This window comes from Cebidichthys violaceus, unplaced genomic scaffold (genome assembly GCF_023349555.1).
Source record: "Cebidichthys violaceus isolate CVI_PGR_0920_01 unplaced genomic scaffold, fCebVio1.0.p SCAF_79, whole genome shotgun sequence".
NCBI lineage: Eukaryota > Metazoa > Chordata > Actinopteri > Perciformes > Stichaeidae > Cebidichthys > Cebidichthys violaceus.
Window position 1 is genome coordinate 314,671 of NW_027176963.1, and position 19,840 is coordinate 334,510.

At 39.6% G+C, this 19,840-nt stretch overlaps 1 protein-coding gene across 3 annotated transcripts; it reads left to right on the top strand.

The window, feature by feature from the left end:
• The first annotated feature begins 2,182 nt into the window (after positions 1-2,182).
• LOC137892353 (proto-oncogene vav-like) lies at positions 2,183-19,577 on the top strand. 3 transcript variants are annotated; one of them, XM_068737417.1, is made up of 29 exons: positions 2,183-2,317; positions 2,816-2,911; positions 3,015-3,131; positions 5,708-5,824; positions 7,708-7,766; positions 8,951-9,016; positions 9,200-9,308; positions 10,142-10,237; positions 10,371-10,439; positions 10,539-10,642; positions 10,752-10,851; positions 11,185-11,280; positions 11,674-11,742; positions 11,824-11,910; positions 11,996-12,081; positions 12,168-12,303; positions 12,390-12,499; positions 12,985-13,086; positions 13,176-13,270; positions 13,349-13,371; positions 13,538-13,574; positions 14,225-14,241; positions 15,831-15,896; positions 16,204-16,235; positions 17,224-17,334; positions 18,204-18,291; positions 18,738-18,879; positions 19,087-19,238; positions 19,344-19,577. In XM_068737417.1, the coding sequence occupies exons 2-29, from the start codon at positions 2,825-2,827 to the stop codon at positions 19,395-19,397; spliced, it is 2,427 nt and encodes an 808-aa protein (XP_068593518.1). In that variant the 5' UTR covers positions 2,183-2,317; positions 2,816-2,824; the 3' UTR covers positions 19,398-19,577. The 3 variants fall into 3 exon arrangements, with proteins under 3 accessions (XP_068593518.1, XP_068593517.1, XP_068593516.1); XM_068737416.1 differs by having other exon boundaries at positions 10,145-10,237; positions 14,225-14,361; XM_068737415.1 differs by having other exon boundaries at positions 2,184-2,317; positions 14,225-14,361.
• The last annotated feature ends 263 nt before the right edge of the window (positions 19,578-19,840 follow it).

Consider the following 19,840-nt stretch of genomic DNA (forward strand, 5'->3'; position numbering starts at 1 on the left):
TTCTCATCAGAGTTGTACTGTCTCCCACTTTGTCTTTGTGGTACCAGTGGGAGCCCGCTCCCCCTCAAACCAGCAGGGTCTCTAAAAAAAGGCCAATCAAATCGTGCGGTGGGCACACCGTGCCCCACAGACAACAGCAAATCACAGCGCAGGAATTAGCATGAGTTCTCAGAAGGCAGAGAGGGCAGGTTGAGGCCTGTCACAAGAGAGAGAGAGAGAGAGTTTAGAAAAACAAGAATGGGGGATATGTAAATCTAAGATTGTTAGGCGACATGTCAAGTCAAAGTACGGCATGCATGCGCTGTGGTCTGTCTGGAAACCTGTCTGTCCAGGCAGTATGTTAGGAGATACAGCATCTGCAGGAAAAAAAAGGTGACGTGAACAAGGCTGACATCTAGTGTTGAAGAAAAAAGTGACACAGAATTGACTCTTTATGAGGATTACCACTCAGAATGAGTTAAATTGTGCTTTCTGTGACTGATGACAAACTGGTAGCCTTGGATTTGAAAGACGTAGGTGTTTACGAGGCAGGGAGTGTAACAAAAGATGCTATGGAGCATTATGGATAATGCAGGATCAAGCATTTTTTGGAGCTTGATGCATTCTATGCTCTAAAATTCGGATATCTCAGCCTCTACTGCTTCCATTTTTACTATTTCTTGTTTATCTATCGCTCACAGGTCACCCAACTTTATGGATGTCCAATACTAAATCCTTGGAGGGGCCCTTCAACCCTTAGAGACCCACATTGTTGTTGTTTTTAAGAGGGAACAGAACAGGGGATCTTTAGGGGGAGAAGGCAGGTCTGTCAACTCAAAGCTGGGAACCTGAAAATGTATTTGAAATTCAGCTCAGCAGTGTGTCAAGTTGTTCTGGTCATTAATCAGGAATAAAAATGTACAAAATGAATGAACATAAATTGTGAAAGTGTAAAAGGGCACATTAATATATGATGGCCATTCCCATGCTCAGTTATGTCTCATAGGTTTTTGCAGCAATGTTTGGTTAATATGATTTGCTACAAAGATTTGGTGCTAAATTTAACCTTTTTTTTTTTTTTTATTTCTTTTTTTTAACCATTCTCGTGAATTGATTAAAATGATCTAGAATCCTCTACAGAATATCAAAATAAGACACCAAGACCTTGAGGAATACTGTGATTTAGCATCTAAAACATTTAAACATTTAAATATTTCTTTATGGATGTGAAAAACTAAGAAACCACCTTTTAAGCTGCAAACCTGGTTTCAAGCTTTCGCACCAGCAAGCATCTGTCTGTCCTGTCAAAGGGTCTTTGGTTAAGATGAAGCTCCAGAAGCTGAACTGTAGCTGGAGAGGTGATGGTTGAAAGCAATAACACAATTTCCCCTCCTTCAAACATAAGTATGTTCTATTTTTATTACTCCTTATTCCTAAAATGATGATGTCTTTTGGGAAGTGGCAGGAAAGTGAAAAAGTTTGTGTCATATGAGTTATACAGCAATAAATGCATTTTATTCTCCACCCGTAAAAGCTACCCTTCCCTCTTGATCGCGTCTCTTATATAGAGTTTGAAATGTTACGCTTCAGTGGTGGAATATCAACACGCCCTTTCCTCCGTCACGTTTGACTGCAGAAAAGGCTTTTGTTTGAGATGTTTCATGTGAAGGACTTTTTATTGTTAAGATGTGAATTCAATCAAACAACACATCTAATCCTATGTAGATTTTACTTTTGTAGTTTAATGCTCTTAAAATACTGTAACAAATTAAATTTTTTTATTATTGTGCAATTCTTAAAAACTTTTAGCGACATAAAAATAGATCTCTGTGAAGAAACTTTCAACTCGATGCCTTTAAATTGTGCATATGACCTCCACAAACTTGCATAACAAATTGTAAATGCATCAAATGAGGTTATTTTACCACATTAGAAGTTTGTTTGGGGGGGTTGTCTAAATAACATGGTTGCCCTTGCAACACAATTGTCTTTTGTTAAACTCTGTACTGCACATGCACAAATACACACCCGTCTGATTTCTTGGTACACAAATAGTACGGCCCATTTCACACTTTGCTTTTATCAACTTGTACCACTCGGCAGCAGCAGCAGCAGCAGCAGCAGCAGCTTTGTGTGTCTGCATGTGTGTGAATGTGAGGGTGCGTCAGAGGAAAAAGGAAGTTGCGGGATCAAGTTAAAAGTCTTCGACACAGTGCAGCGCTGCAGAACACCCACCACGGAAGAGAGGCAGAACGAGAGCGCTGAAGTCACACAATGAGATAATGAAAGGAGGAGAACATCGTGAGAGAAGACAGAGAACTGCCGGCAGAAACTGAAGGTGAGAGCTGATTGTAGTAGTGATCCCACACTGATATGCAGTTAGAAAATGATCACGTTTTCTAATGGAGTAGTTTCTTTTTTTTTTGTTATTCTACCGAGTTTCAAGAGGGCCGCCTCAATATTTCACTGAAGGGGCCGAGTGAGAGCGACTGCTCACCGTTCGCTGAAGGCCAACTGATTTGCTACTGATTTGGTCTCCAACTGATTGAATACATCATCAATAACTTCCATATCCAGGTTCCAGTTTACTGAGGACAATGGGGGAAGTTAAACTGTCACAAAATTGTATTTGTGTAATGCAGGCGCAAACGTCACACTTCATGAGAATTTTGTATGTGCAAATTCTGACAGTGAATACATTCAGTGTAACTAACTAACTCATCTCTGACTGATCTGACTGACTACTGGATGTTGTACAGAGTGATAGTGATCAGTGCTTACTGAAATATTGTGCCTGTGATAATGTATCTGGCGTGTCAATCGATCTATTCCTCAGAAAACAAAGATGGAGTTGTGGCGGCAGTGTGCGATGTGGTTGATTGACTGTCGAGTTCTTCCTGAGAACCACCGGGTCACATGGGAGGGCGCTCAGGTAAATCAGCTGTGCCACATTCAGTACACACACCTGCACGTGAACACACATCATGTCTTGGTTCCTCAGTCTGATTTTGTTGCGTGTGTGTGTGCTGTGCCAGGTGTGTGACCTGGCTCAGGTGCTGAGAGATGGCGTGCTGCTCTGCCAGTTACTCAACAACCTGCTGCCTCAGGCCGTCAACCTGAGAGAGATCAACCTGCGCCCACAGATGTCCCAGGTAACACACACACACACACACACACACACACACACACACACACACACACACACACACACACACACACACGGAAACCTTTTCCTGATCCATTTCCATAGGCCATTTCCATAGGCCATTTCCATAGCGACCAGGAGGCCGCATTGAAGCTCCAAGGCGTCCGATAGGAAAATACTGTGATCTATATCTGTTCCCATCAGGGGAGTGTAGAGGTGCAGAGATTGAGGAGGGGACGATGATGAAGAACTGAAAAAGAGAAACAGCTAGGCAGTACTCTGAGAGGTCAAAATCTATATTATTAAACTTTAAAAGTCTTGATTTCTAAAAATATTATTAGCTGTTATATCTGAACAGGTTCTTGAAACTTTTTGTAGCCTGGAAACTTCTCTCCGCCAAGAAACAACCCGATACTAAAAGGCTAATTGTCGTATTTGCATTTTTTTTTGTTCAGATCAAACAAACAAGATATAAGTTCATTGAGCTTTGGAGAACCTAGCTAGCTGTTTCCCCCTGTTCCCAGTGGTTATGCTAAACTAAGCTTATCTTGTTGAACAGATCAAACAAAGATATATGTTGATTAAGCTCTGGAAGTGCTGGTAGGCAGATTATGTTACCTTTGAGCAGAACTAAGCTAGCTCTTTCCCCCTGTTCCCAGTCTTTATGCTAAGCTAAGCTAACCGGCTGCTGGCTCCAGCATATTTACCCTACAGACTTGAGAGTGACATCGATCTTTTCACCTGAGAAATCCTTTCTAGAAATACCAGGGTTCACCAGTCTATTATGAAAACCTATTGTCAAACTTTTGAGACGTCATGCTAACTAATTCAAAAGCACTCAAGCTCCGAAGAGAGGATTCAAAATAAGGCTGTGATTAAAATATGAGACAAAGACTTGTGAAAGACAGGCTGTCACAGGATTAGCCTAAAATATCCAGAGGGAAGTCCTTGATCATATATTATAGGAATCACCATGATGTCTTAAAAGTGTGTGTGTGTGTGTGTGTGTGTGTGTGTGTGTGTGTGTGTGTGTGTGTGTGTGTGCGCGTGTGTGCGTGTGTGCGTGCAGGGGTCAATGTGCTTCGACACGTGCATGTGAAACTCTGGGAAATCCTATGAGGTCAAGAGTGATTAAGAAACTTCCAGTGAATAACGGAAGACAGGAGTCCACTCTGACGTGTACACACACGCACGCACACACGCACGCACGCACACACGCACACACACACACACACACACACACCTGATGTTACTCAAGTAGAGGATCTTCCCTGTGCTCTTGCAACACTACGCTGTGGTGCAGGGATGTGCCCCCGTGTGAGCTTCTGACAGAGAGACTCGACGTGTGCAGCAGTATCAGTTAGAACTCAGCGTTTCCCCTTTTCTCAAATTAGAGTTCCGCATTTCCCACTGCTGAACAGGCAGAGACGCAGAAGTGAGCGAGAGAGAGCAGCTGCTTCAGGAAGTTATGTAAAAGGCTATATGTCTTACATGGTGGTCAGATAATACTGTGCACTGCGCTCTCTGTGGTTTATTTTGGTTATAAAATAAAAAATCCCTTCATGCTGCTTCTTCTAGTATGCAACATTTCCTCGTGTTGGTACATTGTTCTTCGCTTTCCTGTGGCCCGTGTGGCTGAGCAGTATTTATGTACGCTTTGTGCAACTGTTTATTTAGTATCCATGTCACTCAATGTGAGAAAACAATTGGCTCTTCTTTGTTCAACAATATCTATCAAGTCTGTTTGGAATCTGCACGTTTTATGTGATGTGTAACTCTAGTTGTCTTACTGTATGTGTATATATTCCTGCTTCACGTTTATCTTCTATTTCTTTGTAACGTCACATTATTTGTCTTTTTAAATGTTTAGTCTAATTTGCAGTTGTAGTGTGTGTGTGTGTGTGTGTGTGTGTGTGTGTGTGTGTGTGTGTGTGTGTGTGTGTGTTTACGCTGAATGTTGCCACAGGTATTCCTTTAAAGTTGTTGTCAGCCACCAGTTTTTGTCTTTTTGTCGCTAGCGGTGTGTGACATTTTGCACATACATTCATGTTCCCCAGAGGATGATTCCTACTCACTTTGGTGATCACCTGACTTTGCCTCTAGTGCCACCAGTGGGTCAAAGTTTTCACTTATCCTGTGAAATATCTCAACATCTACTGGAATGGTTGCCACAAAATTCAGTACAGACATTTATGGTTTTCACTTGATGAATTGTACTGACTTTGGTGATCCTCTGACCTTTTTCTCAGCACCATTATCAGGTCAAAAAAATGTATTTATATAATACTTTAGTTTATGACCAAATCTGCAATATTACTGAAAATGTCAGGCTAATCAGCAATGTTAGAATGGTAACATGCTGCACTATAAGGGTGAACGTGGTAAATATTGTACTTGCTAAATATATTTGACTTTGTCGTTGTGTTCATGTTAGCATGCTGATATTAGCATTTAGCTTAAGTAAGAAGCTCTAGTGTGGCTGTAGCCTTGTTCATGACTTGAACTCTTGATAGATTATCATAATTGTAGTTGTAGACTAACCGTTTTAGTAAAAGTAAATATAATATTTGTGTTTGTTTTTAGTTCCTGTGCCTGAAGAATATCCGGACGTTTCTTGGAGTTTGTCAGGAGAAGTTTCATCTCAAAAAGAGTGAACTGTTTGAAGCCTTTGACCTGTTTGATGTTCGAGACTTCGCAAAGGTATCACACCGCTTCATCTTTCCATATCCATCCGCCCATCCATCCATCCATCCATTACAGTACAGTACAGAAATGTAAGAGGGAAACACATTGCGCCCTCTTTCTACAGTCATTACGGTAGAAGTCAGAAGCGTGAACGCGTGAACGAGCCCTAACTTCTCACTGCAGCTTGCAGACACCCACAAAGCCCTAACAGGAAGTACTTTGGTGATTCTCTAATTGAAACGGCTGAGTGAACGAAGGAATTCAGTATTTGACAGTTCTCTTTCACTTTCGGTGCAGTGCAGCCACAGCGGTTTAGTGTGAACAATAGGTGATTTGAAAAGTGCACTTGTTTGATTTTCATGTACAAATAAGAGGACGCAAAGTCTTTAAGAACAAAATGATTCAGGAGGTGGACCTCAACTTTACTGTGGTGTCTTTTTACAGCTCTTGTTATTTTTGTTTAGTTTACAAGCAGTTACTGTCACTGAGCTTCTCATTTCACTTAACTGTATCAAGTCAGTCAACCAGCACAGTAAATTACAGAAAACGCACTGGCATGGTGTACTCTGAACAGCATGATTTACAGTGGTACAAGAAGTATTCAGATCCTTTATAAAAGTAGTATTACCACACTGAAAATACGGCACTACAATTTACAGGTGCTAAATTCGATATTGAGAGCATATTTGTTGCCGCCACACGGCTCTCAAAAGGGCGATGGCTGAGCCGGCAGCTCGCAGCTAACAGTGCTAACAAAGCTAACAGTGCAAACAACGGCAACAGTGCTAACAGTGTTTACCTGAGGGGGAACCAAAGGGTGGGTGCTACGCTTCCACCGGGTGTTATCAGCTGTAACCGCCGAAGGAGCGCAATGCAGGCTGCCGTGAGCTAACCAGCAGGGCACACTCACATGCACTAGCAGGCGCTAAATAGCACAAGTGAAGGGAGAATGATTTAATCATTGCTGCTATACTAATGCTCTGAATAGCATATAGGGAATCTTTAAAGTCTTGCATTTAAAAATGTTCTTAGGTATAAATGACAACTGACCATTTTAAGGGGGTTGTGTGTCAAGAATGTGTCCGGTCCATAGTCCACCCTTCACATTTAACAGACAAACATGACGGTGATGCCAATCTAACTCTCCACCACAAAAAGCTAATAAGTGCATATCCCAAAATGTCTTTCTTTCAGAGTCTGGTAATCAGATGGCAGTATGACTGTAAACCAGTCTATTCAAATGTTTTCCTCTAAACTTCTCCTTCAGACTCTCACTTCTTGTTAAGTCTTCCCTCTTGGCACTGTCTTGAATAAAATTAGAAATCAGACTAAAGCTGTTCAGCAGTACTGACTGAGAAATATATTCTTTCTTTGGACAGCATGTTTATTTTATATCCCCAGAAGTGTCGTGACAGGCGCACCTTCGTTCTATTTGTCTGTCAGAAAGAAAAGAACCTCAGGAGTTCAGGAGGCAGCTTTTGATTTTGATGTGTTTCTCACTGCAACTCTGGACTGAGTTTCAACTAGAACAGAAGTCAAATTTGATTTTGGAAAAGGAGAAGTTATAAAACATTTAAACACACAACACCAAGACAGATATATTAGAGCTCAGTGACACACGTTGTTGCTTCATCGGGGAAAAACAAGTCAAGTTTCATTTGGGTGGCTCTTTGAGTTTGTTTCTGGTCACATCCCTCATGAAATTGGTTATCTGAGATCACTCATCATGATACTGCAGTTCTCACTTAGTCAAACAGTGTTAGAATAGGAGTGAAACCAGGTCACAGGAGGATTATTCAGCGTCAATGTTTGAAGTGTGAAACAGCTCTTACTGTGTCTCTTACAGGCCGTGTCTCTCTGTTAACTATATACTGTGTGTCTCTGTGTGTGTGTGGCAGGTTATAGACACTTTGTCCATCCTCTCTCATTCATCCATTGCTACACAAGGAAGACTCCAGTAAGTAACTTGTAATCAAAGTGTTCATGCTGTTTTTTGATAACACCTTACTTTATGCTCCTCTTTTTAGCATTCATAAGCAGTATTAATACATGATAAATGGACTTTATATAGTGCCTTTCTAGTCTTCCAACCACTCAAAGCTCCGTACACTACATGCCAACGTTCACACACACATTCATGCACTGATTGGCAGAGGCTGGCATACAAGGTGCCACCTGCTCATCAGGATCTAATCTAATACTTTATAAATGGTTTATAACACACTGTAATGTCGTTGTACACAGATATAAGGACACTTTTAAGTGTTTAAGAAATATTCTATATTATTACAACTCTATTTCACTATATTTAAGTGGTGGAAGAAATACAAAAGTATTTGCATTGAACTCCCAAAAGGACTCATCATGCAGAATGGTTAAGTTCATATATATATATATATATATATATATGCAACCTCTGCACCATGAAATTCTGCACCATGAAATTCATTTTACACAATAAATCTCTATTTATTCCTCATCATTATGCAGCAATATAATATATATATATATATATATATATTATATATAATAATATATATATATATATATATTATATTATATATAATAATATATATATATATATTATATAATAATTATATATATTATATTATATATAATATATATATATATATTATATACAATAATAAATATATATATATATATATATATATATATATATATATATATATATATATATATATTATATTGCTGCATAATGATGAGGAATAAATAGAGATTTATTGTGTAAAATGAATTTCATGGTGCAGAGGTTGTGTTTGTTTTTGCTTGCTCCAAAGCAGGAGTAGCTGATAACAGCAGAGAAGACTTCTCTCTGTCTGTTAAAACTGGAATATATTTTGTTGAAAATTCTAAATTTTGCAGATTCAAATCTTAATTTTAATGGCATTTGATGATTATATTTTCAACATATAACCGTTTTCTTGGCACTTAAAAATGAAATCCTTTTAATACATGACAGTGTAGTTTAGTGCCTAACAGTAATGGCAACTTGTCTACCTCCACCTACAATGTGAACTCAATAGGAACATGACTTACTTGAATACAAGTTATTGTCATTATCTCTACCTCGTTCTTCCTTTACCACCATCGCCTACAAACACACACTTTCTCCACCTGCAGGCCTTTCCCTTTGGAAGGATGCACTCCTGATGACGAGATCTACAGCGGCCTGTCTGACCAGATTGAGTAAGTCTTCTTCTCAATATATAATAATGTTAAAATAATTTAAATGATTGTCAATTTAAAATACATACAGCAGAGTCCACTTCCAGTGTTTGCTAATAACTTGAGAAGCTCTCTGTGGAGTGAGAACGTGATGTTCTCCGTTTGGGATTTTATACTATGCTGATATGTATCATGTGTCATCAGTGACACGGTGGACGAGGATGATGACTTGTACGACTTTGTGGAGGACGAGGAGAACGAAGGAGACGAGATCTATGAAGACCTGATGAGGACGGATGACCAACCTGAAACTGTGAGTGAACCCCAGACTAAAAGGAAGGCTTCTTCTTTTGGCAACCAGGTCTGTCTTTGACCACAGTAGTTCAGAAATCCAGGGTCCAGTCTCTGACTGATGATCCAAATGAGTGTTTTCCAACAATTGTGGCCTTTAATCCCTTAAAGTTAAGCTTTTTTACTTGAGACCTCTTTTCATATTTATATTTTTACCTTTGTAGGTAAAATTACTCAGAAATTTGCACCCAAAAAAAAGCAAAAATTAGAAGACAATTTGAAAATAATGACAATTTTGTGTTGCAGAAATGTCTTCCTGCGTTCCTAATCTGTTAATCATCTCCATGTTAGATTGTTTGCGTCTCCATTTGCGGATGTGAGCTACAGAAAACTTCAGATAGCAGCCCCATCCTATAAATACATTATGTGGAAATGTCACCCAGCTACATAATTCATAATAGCACAAGCTGGCTATGAGACACTGTGGTTTGCTGGTGTAAATGAGGCCTCAGGAGAGTCGGCGTTAAAGGTTTAAAGGACCTCAAGGGGGAAAATGCCAGTATTTTATCAAATATGTATGCATCAATTTGTTGTTGCTACTGTTTTCTATGTGAAACAAACGGAACAAATTACTTCCAAAAACAACAACAAAAAAATACTGCATGCAGTTTTAAAAATGGCTGTCATTGAATAACCAGTAGGAGAAGCAAGAAAATAAATGTATCTACCAATATGAAGAAAACAGTTTTAATGCTACAAATTATGTCTTTTATAGCTAACATATGTAAAGATGAACTTTCTGTTAAGTCTGGTCTCTTCATGCCTCACCACATGTTTTTCTGTGTGTTTCTGCAGCAGCAGAAGACCGGAGTAGACAAACGAGAGTGCTGCCTGCAGGAGATCAGACAGACGGAAGAGAAATACTCCGATACACTGAATTCTATATTACAGGTGTGCACACGTTTACAATCTGATAAAAGGAGATCCATGCATTTTACTCACGTGGACAAAGTCACTCACACAGGCACACACACAAGCATGCATTTCTTCAAGAGTAACAACCATGCCTTCTATATTTGTGCAGCACTTTATGAAGCCCCTGCAAAAGTTTCTCCAGGTTCCAGACATAGAGAGTATCTTCATCAACATAGAGGTAACTTGAGAGGATTTTCTACACACGTGTACAGTTCATGTTTCCCTTCATGTATTTAGCCTTGCTGACATTTTTCTTTCTGTGTTTTTGTATTTGTAGGATTTGGCCGACACCCATCGCAATATGTTGGAGGAGGTCCGGAGTTCCATCCTCGATTACGGAGCAAAGAACCTGTACCAGGTGTTTCTGAAGTACAAGGAGAGGTACACAACACGCACAGACACGTCTTCTTCTGTTGTACAGTTACACTAGAAATACATGTATGTCATAATATATTCTAATATACGTCGTCGTCGTCCCGTCCCCCCCCAGGCTTTTACTGTACGGTCGGTACTGTAGTCAGGTGGAAACGGCATCAAAACACCTGGACAAGCTTTCCACTACGAGGGAGGACATAAGAATGAAACTGGAGGTGAGGAAGGGACACACTGTTTTTGGTTACTTTTAAGGTTCAAATTTGTGCAGATTCAGTCTGAACTAAAGTCAGTAAGTCAATAAGGTATGACAAATATTCAAACTTCATAGTTTAAAAATACAAACAGTATAAACTGGTGGTCTACGTGAGAAATGCTTTCTGGGCTACAGGGGAATTTTTGGTGTGGTTTGGGAAAGCTGGGTCTGCTGCACAACATCCTCTTAACACGACTATGGTTAACTGCAGATGTTCACTCTCTCTCTCTCTCTCTCTCTCTGTCTCTCTCTCTCTCTCTCTCTCTCTCTCTCTCTCTCTCTCTCTCTCTCTCAGGAGTGTTCAAACAGAGCAAATAGTCGACGTTTTTCTCTCAGGGATTTACTCATGGTCCCAATGCAGAGGGTCCTCAAATATCACCTGCTGTTACAGGTATGTTTGTACAAGTGTGTGTGTGTGTGTGTGTGTGTGTGTGTGTGTGGCAGTGATGGAATGTAACTAAGCACATTTACTCTGTAAGTACTGTGCTTAAGTACAAACTTGAGGTACTTGGTGTTTAGATCACTTTATATTTTTAGTCCACATTTCAGAGAGAAATATATTTTTCTTTATCTGACAGCTTTAGTTACTTTACAAATTAAGATTTTTGCATTCATGAAATTTGATGTTACAGGTTACAGAAAGAAGCGGATTGACTTGGCAACTGTAACATTTCATTGATTTGCTGCTTTTCCTTTGAATAATTTTGATTTATTGAGAATAGTTTTGAGGTTTGGACTACTATAAACAAGCATGTGTCAATGATTTGCCTGTTTGTGCCTGCAGGAGCTGATGAAGCACACCACTGACCCTACAGAGAAGGACAACCTCCGCACAGCTCTTGACGCCATGAGAGTAAGTGTTTGTGTTAATCACCAAAACTTAATTTAGGATATTTACGCACTCATTCATTCGTCTTTGTGCGCCTGTTTGCAGGACTTGGCGCAGTGTGTGAACGAGGTGAAGCGAGACAACGAGATCATCAGACAGATCACCACCTTCCAGTTGTCCATAGAAAACATGGTGAGGTCACATTATTCACTTTTCGTTTCTTTAAGGCTTATATTTAATATTTTACTGATCATCCTCACTCTCCTCTGCTCTTCAGACTCAGTCTCTAGCTTTCTATGGTCGGCCCAAGATCGACGGGGAGCTGAAGATCTGCATCCCGGAGAAAAAGTCTAAACAGGACAGGTGTGTGTTGTTTGTGTCTCAGTGTATCGTTCACGTTGTTAATGCCATACATCTGACCTTGCGTTGCGTCTGTGGCTGTTCGTCAGGTATGCGTTCCTCTTCGATAAGGCCATGTTTATCTGTAAGAAGAAGAGCGGAGAGACGTTTGAGCTGAAGGAGATCATTGAACTACAGTACTACCAGATACGAGACGAAACCACAGGAGAAAAAGACAATAAGAAGGTCTTTCTACTACTCTGTAGCACCAATTATACCAGACATCTATAAAGCATTGATGAAGCTAACTAACGGTGTGTGTTTGTGAACAGTGGACCTATTTGTTCCTTCTGCTGGACTGCAACGGGAGGTGTGGATACGATTTATTCTTCAAAACCAGAGAACTGAAGAAGAAATGGCTGGAACAGTTTGAGATGGCTCAGTGAGTTATCACACATGTACACACATGGAAATATATACACACACACACACACACACTGAGTGCTTGCCAAAGATCAGAGCAAAGCAGGTCTGTTTGCATCGATGTAGTAATCTAATGCAGGCGCAACATTTTGAGTAATTTAGTACTTTTGCTGGATCAATTGTTGGCTTTTAGAAAGCCTCAGCCTCCGATGATGGATTATATTATAACATGAGAAACACATCATAATAGGAGCAGAACTGAATGGGTTCAGCTCGACGCTGACTTGCAAAATGTTAGCGTGTGCTGCATCTTTGCTGATTGCGCAACACTATAGGAAATGCACATGATTTGTAGATTGTTGTTTGCAATCTGCACTGTGTTGCTGCTGCTGCTGCTGCTGCTGCTGCTGCTGCTGTTGTTGGTTTCAACATAGAATAGATAAAATAGATCCTCTCTCTCGCTCTGTGAATGCTTGTTAAAACAGTTGTACTTCATGTTTGCAGGTCAAATATGTGTCCAGATAACTCCACAGCCAACAACCACGACTTCCAGATGCACTGCTTCGAGGAAACCACCTCCTGCAAGGCCTGCTCGATGCTATTAAGGTACTTTGTCTCGCTACCTGTTTCTCTCGGTTTGGCTCTCAGCTCCAAATCTTTTTAAACATTTGAATCTCTACATCTCTCTTCTGCAGAGGGATATTTTTCCAGGGCTATCGCTGCACTCGCTGTAAAATGGCTGCACATAAAGAGTGTTTAGGCAGAGTCCCCGCCTGCGGACGAAACTCAGGTCCGTATATGTGTGTGTTTAAGTACTTCTGATTAGCATAATTATCACTTTTCTCACATTAAATTATTTTTATTACAGATCATGCTGGTACTGTGAAGAAGGTACGACTACATTTATTTTATTCAGGTCCTTCTAAGGACTTCTTTCCTCTTCCTGCACACTATTTTACACAGACATTTTAATGTTCTTTTAATAGTTAACTTGTGCAAATAGATAAAAGTTGAGGTACGGTTCCTCCAATTTAGTTTTTGTCTTTTGTCCCTCCAGAATAAACCACAGAAGTCCTCCGGACATTCAAGCCCTGGTAAGAAATAACATGTTTAAATTGAATCTCCCTACAGATAGTTACAATAGAGGCATTTTAATAATTCACAGATTACGCCACCATCTACAGTGAGGCAGAAAAGTTTATCCATGAGCAGAAGGGTTAAAAATCACATAATATTCATTTTCTATAAAGTATTTTAATCATTTGATAAATATGACGCAACGAAATTCTCACGAAAATGCAAGGTAGATCTAGGTAATGAATGCAATGAAGAAGATCCGTACATTTGGTGAAATCAACCGTCACGTGCAGAGATTGAATATGAAATATTACATAGGCTCCATATAGCCCCTGTTTCTCTCCACAAAATATCTTGAACCATCTGTCCCATTTGTAGCGAGTTTTGGGGTAGCAATCTGATCGCTAGATAATGGAGCCGCATAGCTCGAACTATGTCTGCTATGTCTTCACATGATGGATTTTGTTATGTGAAATAATATAGAAGAAATAATGTTTAAACAGCATATTTCTTCTGATGTGTCGCGTCATGCTCTCTCTCCAAAACAACCTCCTAAATGTTAAAATGAAATACTTGAAGGAGTCAAAGTTCTTGCATTGCATCAGATCTCCTTCCACACATCTCAATGTCTCCTCTTCCTCCTTCTCCTCCTCACTCTCTGTCTCAGGGTTTCCTAAGATGGAGGTGTGTCAAGAGTATTATGGCTTGCCTCCGCCCCCCGTGGGCTTCGGTCAACCGCTACACCTCTGCAAAGGTGACATCATTGAGTTGACCCGGGCGGATGCCGACTTGCCTTGGTGGGAGGTAGTGTTAAAAAACAAATACAAGCATATACACTCTGACGGGGCGAGGGGCAGGGGGAGGGGTGTGTGTGTGTGTGTGTGTGTGTTGGGGGGGGGGGGGGGGGGGGTATTTAGTCGTGTTTTCAAGCCCTGCTTCCTGTGGTAAATGTGTAGGTGTGAGATGCGTTTGTCTCCATGTATGTCGTTCCACTTCCTCCCTCAGGCCCAACCAGCACTCCACTGTGTGATTCATTTAAGAGGTTTTGATATGGAAAACAAATCAAACCCAATGTCTGAATGCCATTTAGCTGCTTCAGTCTCAGGGTTGAATAGCGCAGAGCCATCGTCAAAGTTATTAGCAACACCTGCTTTGAAAAAGATTGACATCTTTTTTTATTGTTGCTGATCGTTTTTACAAAAGCACACTGTAGTTTGAAGGTTGACTCCTCACACTTTCTTTGTCAGTTATGTTATGGTTGCATGATTTACTTATTTATTTAACCTCCTGAGTCATGGTCAAGATGGCAGTGTCCATAAGAACTATATAAAAGATAACAGACTTTAAAACAGCAAATAAAAACATAATCATTTCACATGAAAGAAACTTCTTGCATATCTGTGAAATAATCCAGTTTAAAATGTCTCTTTGGCTCACACCAAGATGAGGGTCCAAAAAAATGATGAACATTATTGGTTCACTAATATTTTTGGCGTTAGAAGAGAACAGAGAGGCAGTTTGTGTAATATGGCTCTATACAGAAAAACATACCAGTGTTCATTCTGCGGTTGTATAAGAAGGGCAGTTTAGGTCTGGGTCTTTTTGTTTACCCGATGGTGCATTCAAGTGCTTGCGGAAACTTCATTAGTCAATATTTAAGATTTGATCAACATCACTGGATTCACAAAATAAGTAAAAGTGGATTCTGAAAAGGTGTCTTCTAGCTCAGCAGCCTTTCAAGTCTTTGATGTCAAATCTTCCTCAACAAGTACAGTTCCTACTTACACTGACTTTAATTATATTCCCTCATAAAAATAACCAACTATAGAAGCAAAAAGTTATTTTATTTCTTTGTTCCTCGCTGTGAGGATTAGAAATCTCTGTCAATTTTCTCTGCAAGTTCATTTTAAATGAACACAAATAGAAAAGACTCGTCTAAAATCGTAGGTTTGTTCTGTAAAATTGTAAGTAATGTGAAGTCTTGGTAGTAAAAGGGCTAAAGCATGCAAACCACTGGAACTGTTGGAAGCTTTTCTCTCATCATCGCTTCAGTTGTTTCAAACGTTACAAGACTTCCTCAGTAATCCCTACATACACATTTGGTGTAAATTACTTTAGATCAATATCAACTGAGTCATTTGTTTTGGGGTGGTGATTTCTTTATGAGTTACTAGTTCATGTTGATGTTATTATTCATTTATATGTTGCAATGACTGCTTGGTCCAGCCTGTGATTTGCTGTTGTGTGTGTGTGTGTGTGTGTGTGACACTCAGGGAAGGAACCTGACAGTTGGTCAAATGGGATGGTTCCCCTGCCAAAAGGTCCAGCCCATCATCTCTGTGAGTACGACCCACGAGCCAACATGAGCTCCTGAACACCAGACACCCTCCACCAAACTGAAAATAATGTAAAAACCTGCTTTTTCTTAAAAAAAAAAGAAAAAGAAAAGAGGAACATCTTTAAATACCTGAGCACAAAAAAAACAAATGGCAGACATGTTCAGTTAAGTCTGGTGGTATTTGTCTGCTTGATGGTTTAATGTACTGAAACCAGCATCAGCAGTACAGGAAGTAAAGACCCATTAACACTGTGACCACAGACCTTTGTTTTAAAGCTAAGCTCTTGTGTGATCTCACCCTTTCCCAGAGGCAGACCTGTGACCTGTCTGGATTCAACTGGTGAGTATCAACAAGAACTCGATTATATAACTTGCTCACCAAACCCCTGTCAACCTCATAGCTGTAATGCTGCCGGTAATTCAGTGCCCTGCAACAAGGAAGGATTAAAACCACAGAGCTGATACGGAAAACCCTCAAAAACCCCACAAAAACAGAACCAGATACTGAAAAGTGCTGCAGCTTTGCATGTCGAAAGTAGTCTTTAGTTATTCGTCACCTATCATCATGATGCTCATGATAATTACAACGATGTTCTTGCTCGAGAAGACTCAAAATGCAGCAAATAACAATGAATTAAATATTAAATAAAAAACAGCTTGTGGAAACACAGTTATTGTCAATAAAGTATCGATGTATTGGATTTAAAATGAGTTACTTTAGTGCTTCCTGGTGGCAACATCAGGTATGACACTGTGGAATGAAACGAAAACACAAAGCTATCTACTGACTCCACTTTATTTTTCTACAAACTAAAACTGCTGCAGTCAGTTTCATTAACATGAAAAACCCTTTGGTGACACTTAAGTTAATGCTCCACTATTTAGCATTTATAACTAGTAGATAAATAGTTAATACATGTTTTATAACATAGCTGTAAGCGGATAAAAGTGTTTATTTGTCAACAACTATAACTCCTGTGGGCACCCATAAGTGGAAGTTGGTGTATTTCACAGTATTAATGATAATACTGTAAAATACAGTTTTAATAATGTAGAAGTTATAACTGCTGACAAATACTGCACATTAATAAGCAGTTTGAAATGAGCTTATATCTGCGTACAATTACATTATAGTGTGTTATTAACCACTTATCAATTATTTTATCAATTCTTATAAATGCTGAATAAAGGAACTTAAAGTAAAGTGCTAAAGCAACTTTAAGAAAAACTTTTATTGAAACAGACACTTGTTGTTATTTCTTCCTTCAAACTTTTTTGACTCTTGCTTTAAGCAAATAATAAGGTTGCGATTCTCGCTGTGCTTGAAGGTTTGCAGGGAACATGGACAGAACCGCAGCCAAGAACCTGCTAATGCCCCGGTCCGATGGAACATTCCTCGTGCGGCAGAAAGATGGAGGAGAGTTTGCTATCAGCCTCAAGTAAGCCTTCGCAGATTTATCGGTTAAGAGAATTTTATCTTAAGGAATGTTTGTTTTCTTTTATGTTCTGTTTACACATTGAAGATGACTGAGTTGGTCATTTACAAGTCAAAAGATGGCTAAATATCTAGGTTCAAACTGGGCTAAAATTGGTTAAAAAGTGAAGATTGTTTAGATGTTATGGTTGTATTCAGTAAAATATTGCTGCAACAACATTTCAATGACTATATTTCATTGTGATTTGCTGCTTTTCTTTGTCTTTAATCATAATTAATGAAATATCTTTGTGTTTCTTGGACAAAACAAGCAATTTGAAGACATTGCCTTGGGCTCTGGGAGCTTTTTTCACATTTGTGTGACATTTTAAGGCTTAAAGGATTAATATAAGAAAATAATCTGCAGTTTAATTGATAATGAAAGTGATTGTTGGTCGCAGCCCTGTTTGTAAACCAGATGTCTAAAGTTCTAAATTACACACCTGATGTCTGTTGACCTATAAATGACCTAAGTCATGCTTGCTCAGCAATGTTCAATGATGACTTAGCTAAACGTAGATAAATTGCTGAATGCCTATGAGCTCTGGTATCACTTCCTCTCAAAAACAGGACAATACAGGTTTTCCAACAAAGAACTGGCACCTCATATATAAACCCATTCTCATAAGAAAGCCACTAATCTTTGGAGAAGTTGAAAAAATGTTTGTTTTCCGAGGATCACCGACACCATTCAGCTATCAAACCTCTTTGTGACCACACATAGACTCTCTAGACAAATAATTCAAATAGGGTCCCATTAATGTTATTATTAATCTTAGAGTACCTACTTTACTGCTATCTCTTTTATCCACGACCCTCTTTCTGCTCTTGCAGGTTCAACATGGACATCAGACACATTAAGGTCACGACCAATGAAGGCCTGTACCGCATCAATGACAAGAAAGCCTTCAAGGGTTTAGTTGTAAGTTGTTTTTTTTTTTTTAAACCTCATCTGGCAGTGACCAGAAGAAATGCACTAAAACTGCCCTTGACATTTCTGAGTCACTTGCTCCTGTCAAACTGCTTCCATCATCTTCTTAACCTCTTTTAAATCCTTCTTAAAAACACATTTTTATTTGTGTGTTTTCACAGTGTTTGGCCTGAACAGAAGGCATTCTCTTGACTTTTATCTTAATGATTATTTTTAATGATTTTATATTGTATTGTTTTAATTATTGTCAAATGTTTCTTATTTGGTCAATGTTATAGAACTTTTAGACTTTTAAATTGTCTACCAATTTTATCTTGTAAAGCACTTTTGCATCCTTTGTTTTGAAAAGTGCCATATAAATGAAGTTTCTCACGATTGTTATTATTATCCCTCATACTCTCCTTCTCCTCTCGTTACGGTTCTTCTTCCTGTGTTAGGAGATGATTCAGTTTTACCAGCAGAACTCTTTGAAGGAATACTTTAAGGATGTGGACACCACGCTGTGTACGCCTTACAAACAACCAGAGCAAAGCAACTCGCCTAACAACACGCCACAGACCACACCAAACACAACACCAGGTACAGTACATTATGATCACGTTTAAGGAATCGTTTGACAATTTGGGGAAATACGCGTATTCGCTTTCTTGCCGAGAGTCAAATGAGAAGATCGACATTAGAGTGGCGTCGATCTTCTCAGCAAAAAAAGCCAATAAGGTGATTTGGCAAAATGCTCTACTATTCTCTGAAGCTCCCCTGTGTTGCAACGTTGGCCTTTTCTGACAGGAGGCAGCATGAGGAGTTTGGGCCAGGTGAGGGCCAGGTATGACTTCTCAGCCAGGGACCGCTCAGAGCTGTCGCTGCGGGAAGGAGACACCATCAAGATCCTCTCTAAGAAAGGTCACAATGGTTGGTGGAAAGGAGAGGTGTACGGCCGGGTGAGGACATTGCAAACATAAAAGGACTAGAAAGGTGCCCTCAGTAGCTTGGTCTACAGGTTTTGAGGCATCTTGGTTAACCTCCACTGTCCCTTTCGTTTCCAGGTGGGGTTCTTCCCAGCCAACTACGTGGAGGAGGACTACTCTGACTACTGCTGATGTGGCTCCAGAGGAGATGTATAGACCCAAACTGTCTGTGTGGAGGTCTATGTGATACCTGGTTTCCATCGATTGCATTAACCCATATGCACCAGTGTGGCTGTGTGCGAGTGAGAAAGATGCTGTTACTTGTGATCTAATGACTGTCTAGTGTTGTGAATAAAAGTTTTGTCCAGCTGACCTGATGAATGTCTGGTTCATGTCTGTACATGACTGGGATCATTCTTTTATGTGTAAGGCTGCATCAGGCTTGGCTTAAACATTCCTTTCCTAACTTTGGGGAACAAAGTGTAACAAATACATAGACATAAATGTTCTGGATTATTATTTATTATAACAATGGTATCAAATACCTGATCCAGCTATTTGAGTCAGTATCGGCACGATACTAGTATAACCAATACATATATTGTTTTATGCACTGTATAATTAGATGCATTAAT

Coding starts and splice junctions, on each gene's coding strand:
- LOC137892353 (XM_068737415.1), top strand. CDS start 2,825: ATGGAGTTGTGGCGGCAGTGTGCGATGTGGTTGATTGACTGTCGAGTT. Junction 3,132..5,707: donor TGCGCCCACAGATGTCCCAG/GTAACACACACA, acceptor GTTTGTTTTTAG/TTCCTGTGCCTGAAGAATAT. Junction 5,825..7,707: donor ATGTTCGAGACTTCGCAAAG/GTATCACACCGC, acceptor TGTGTGTGGCAG/GTTATAGACACTTTGTCCAT.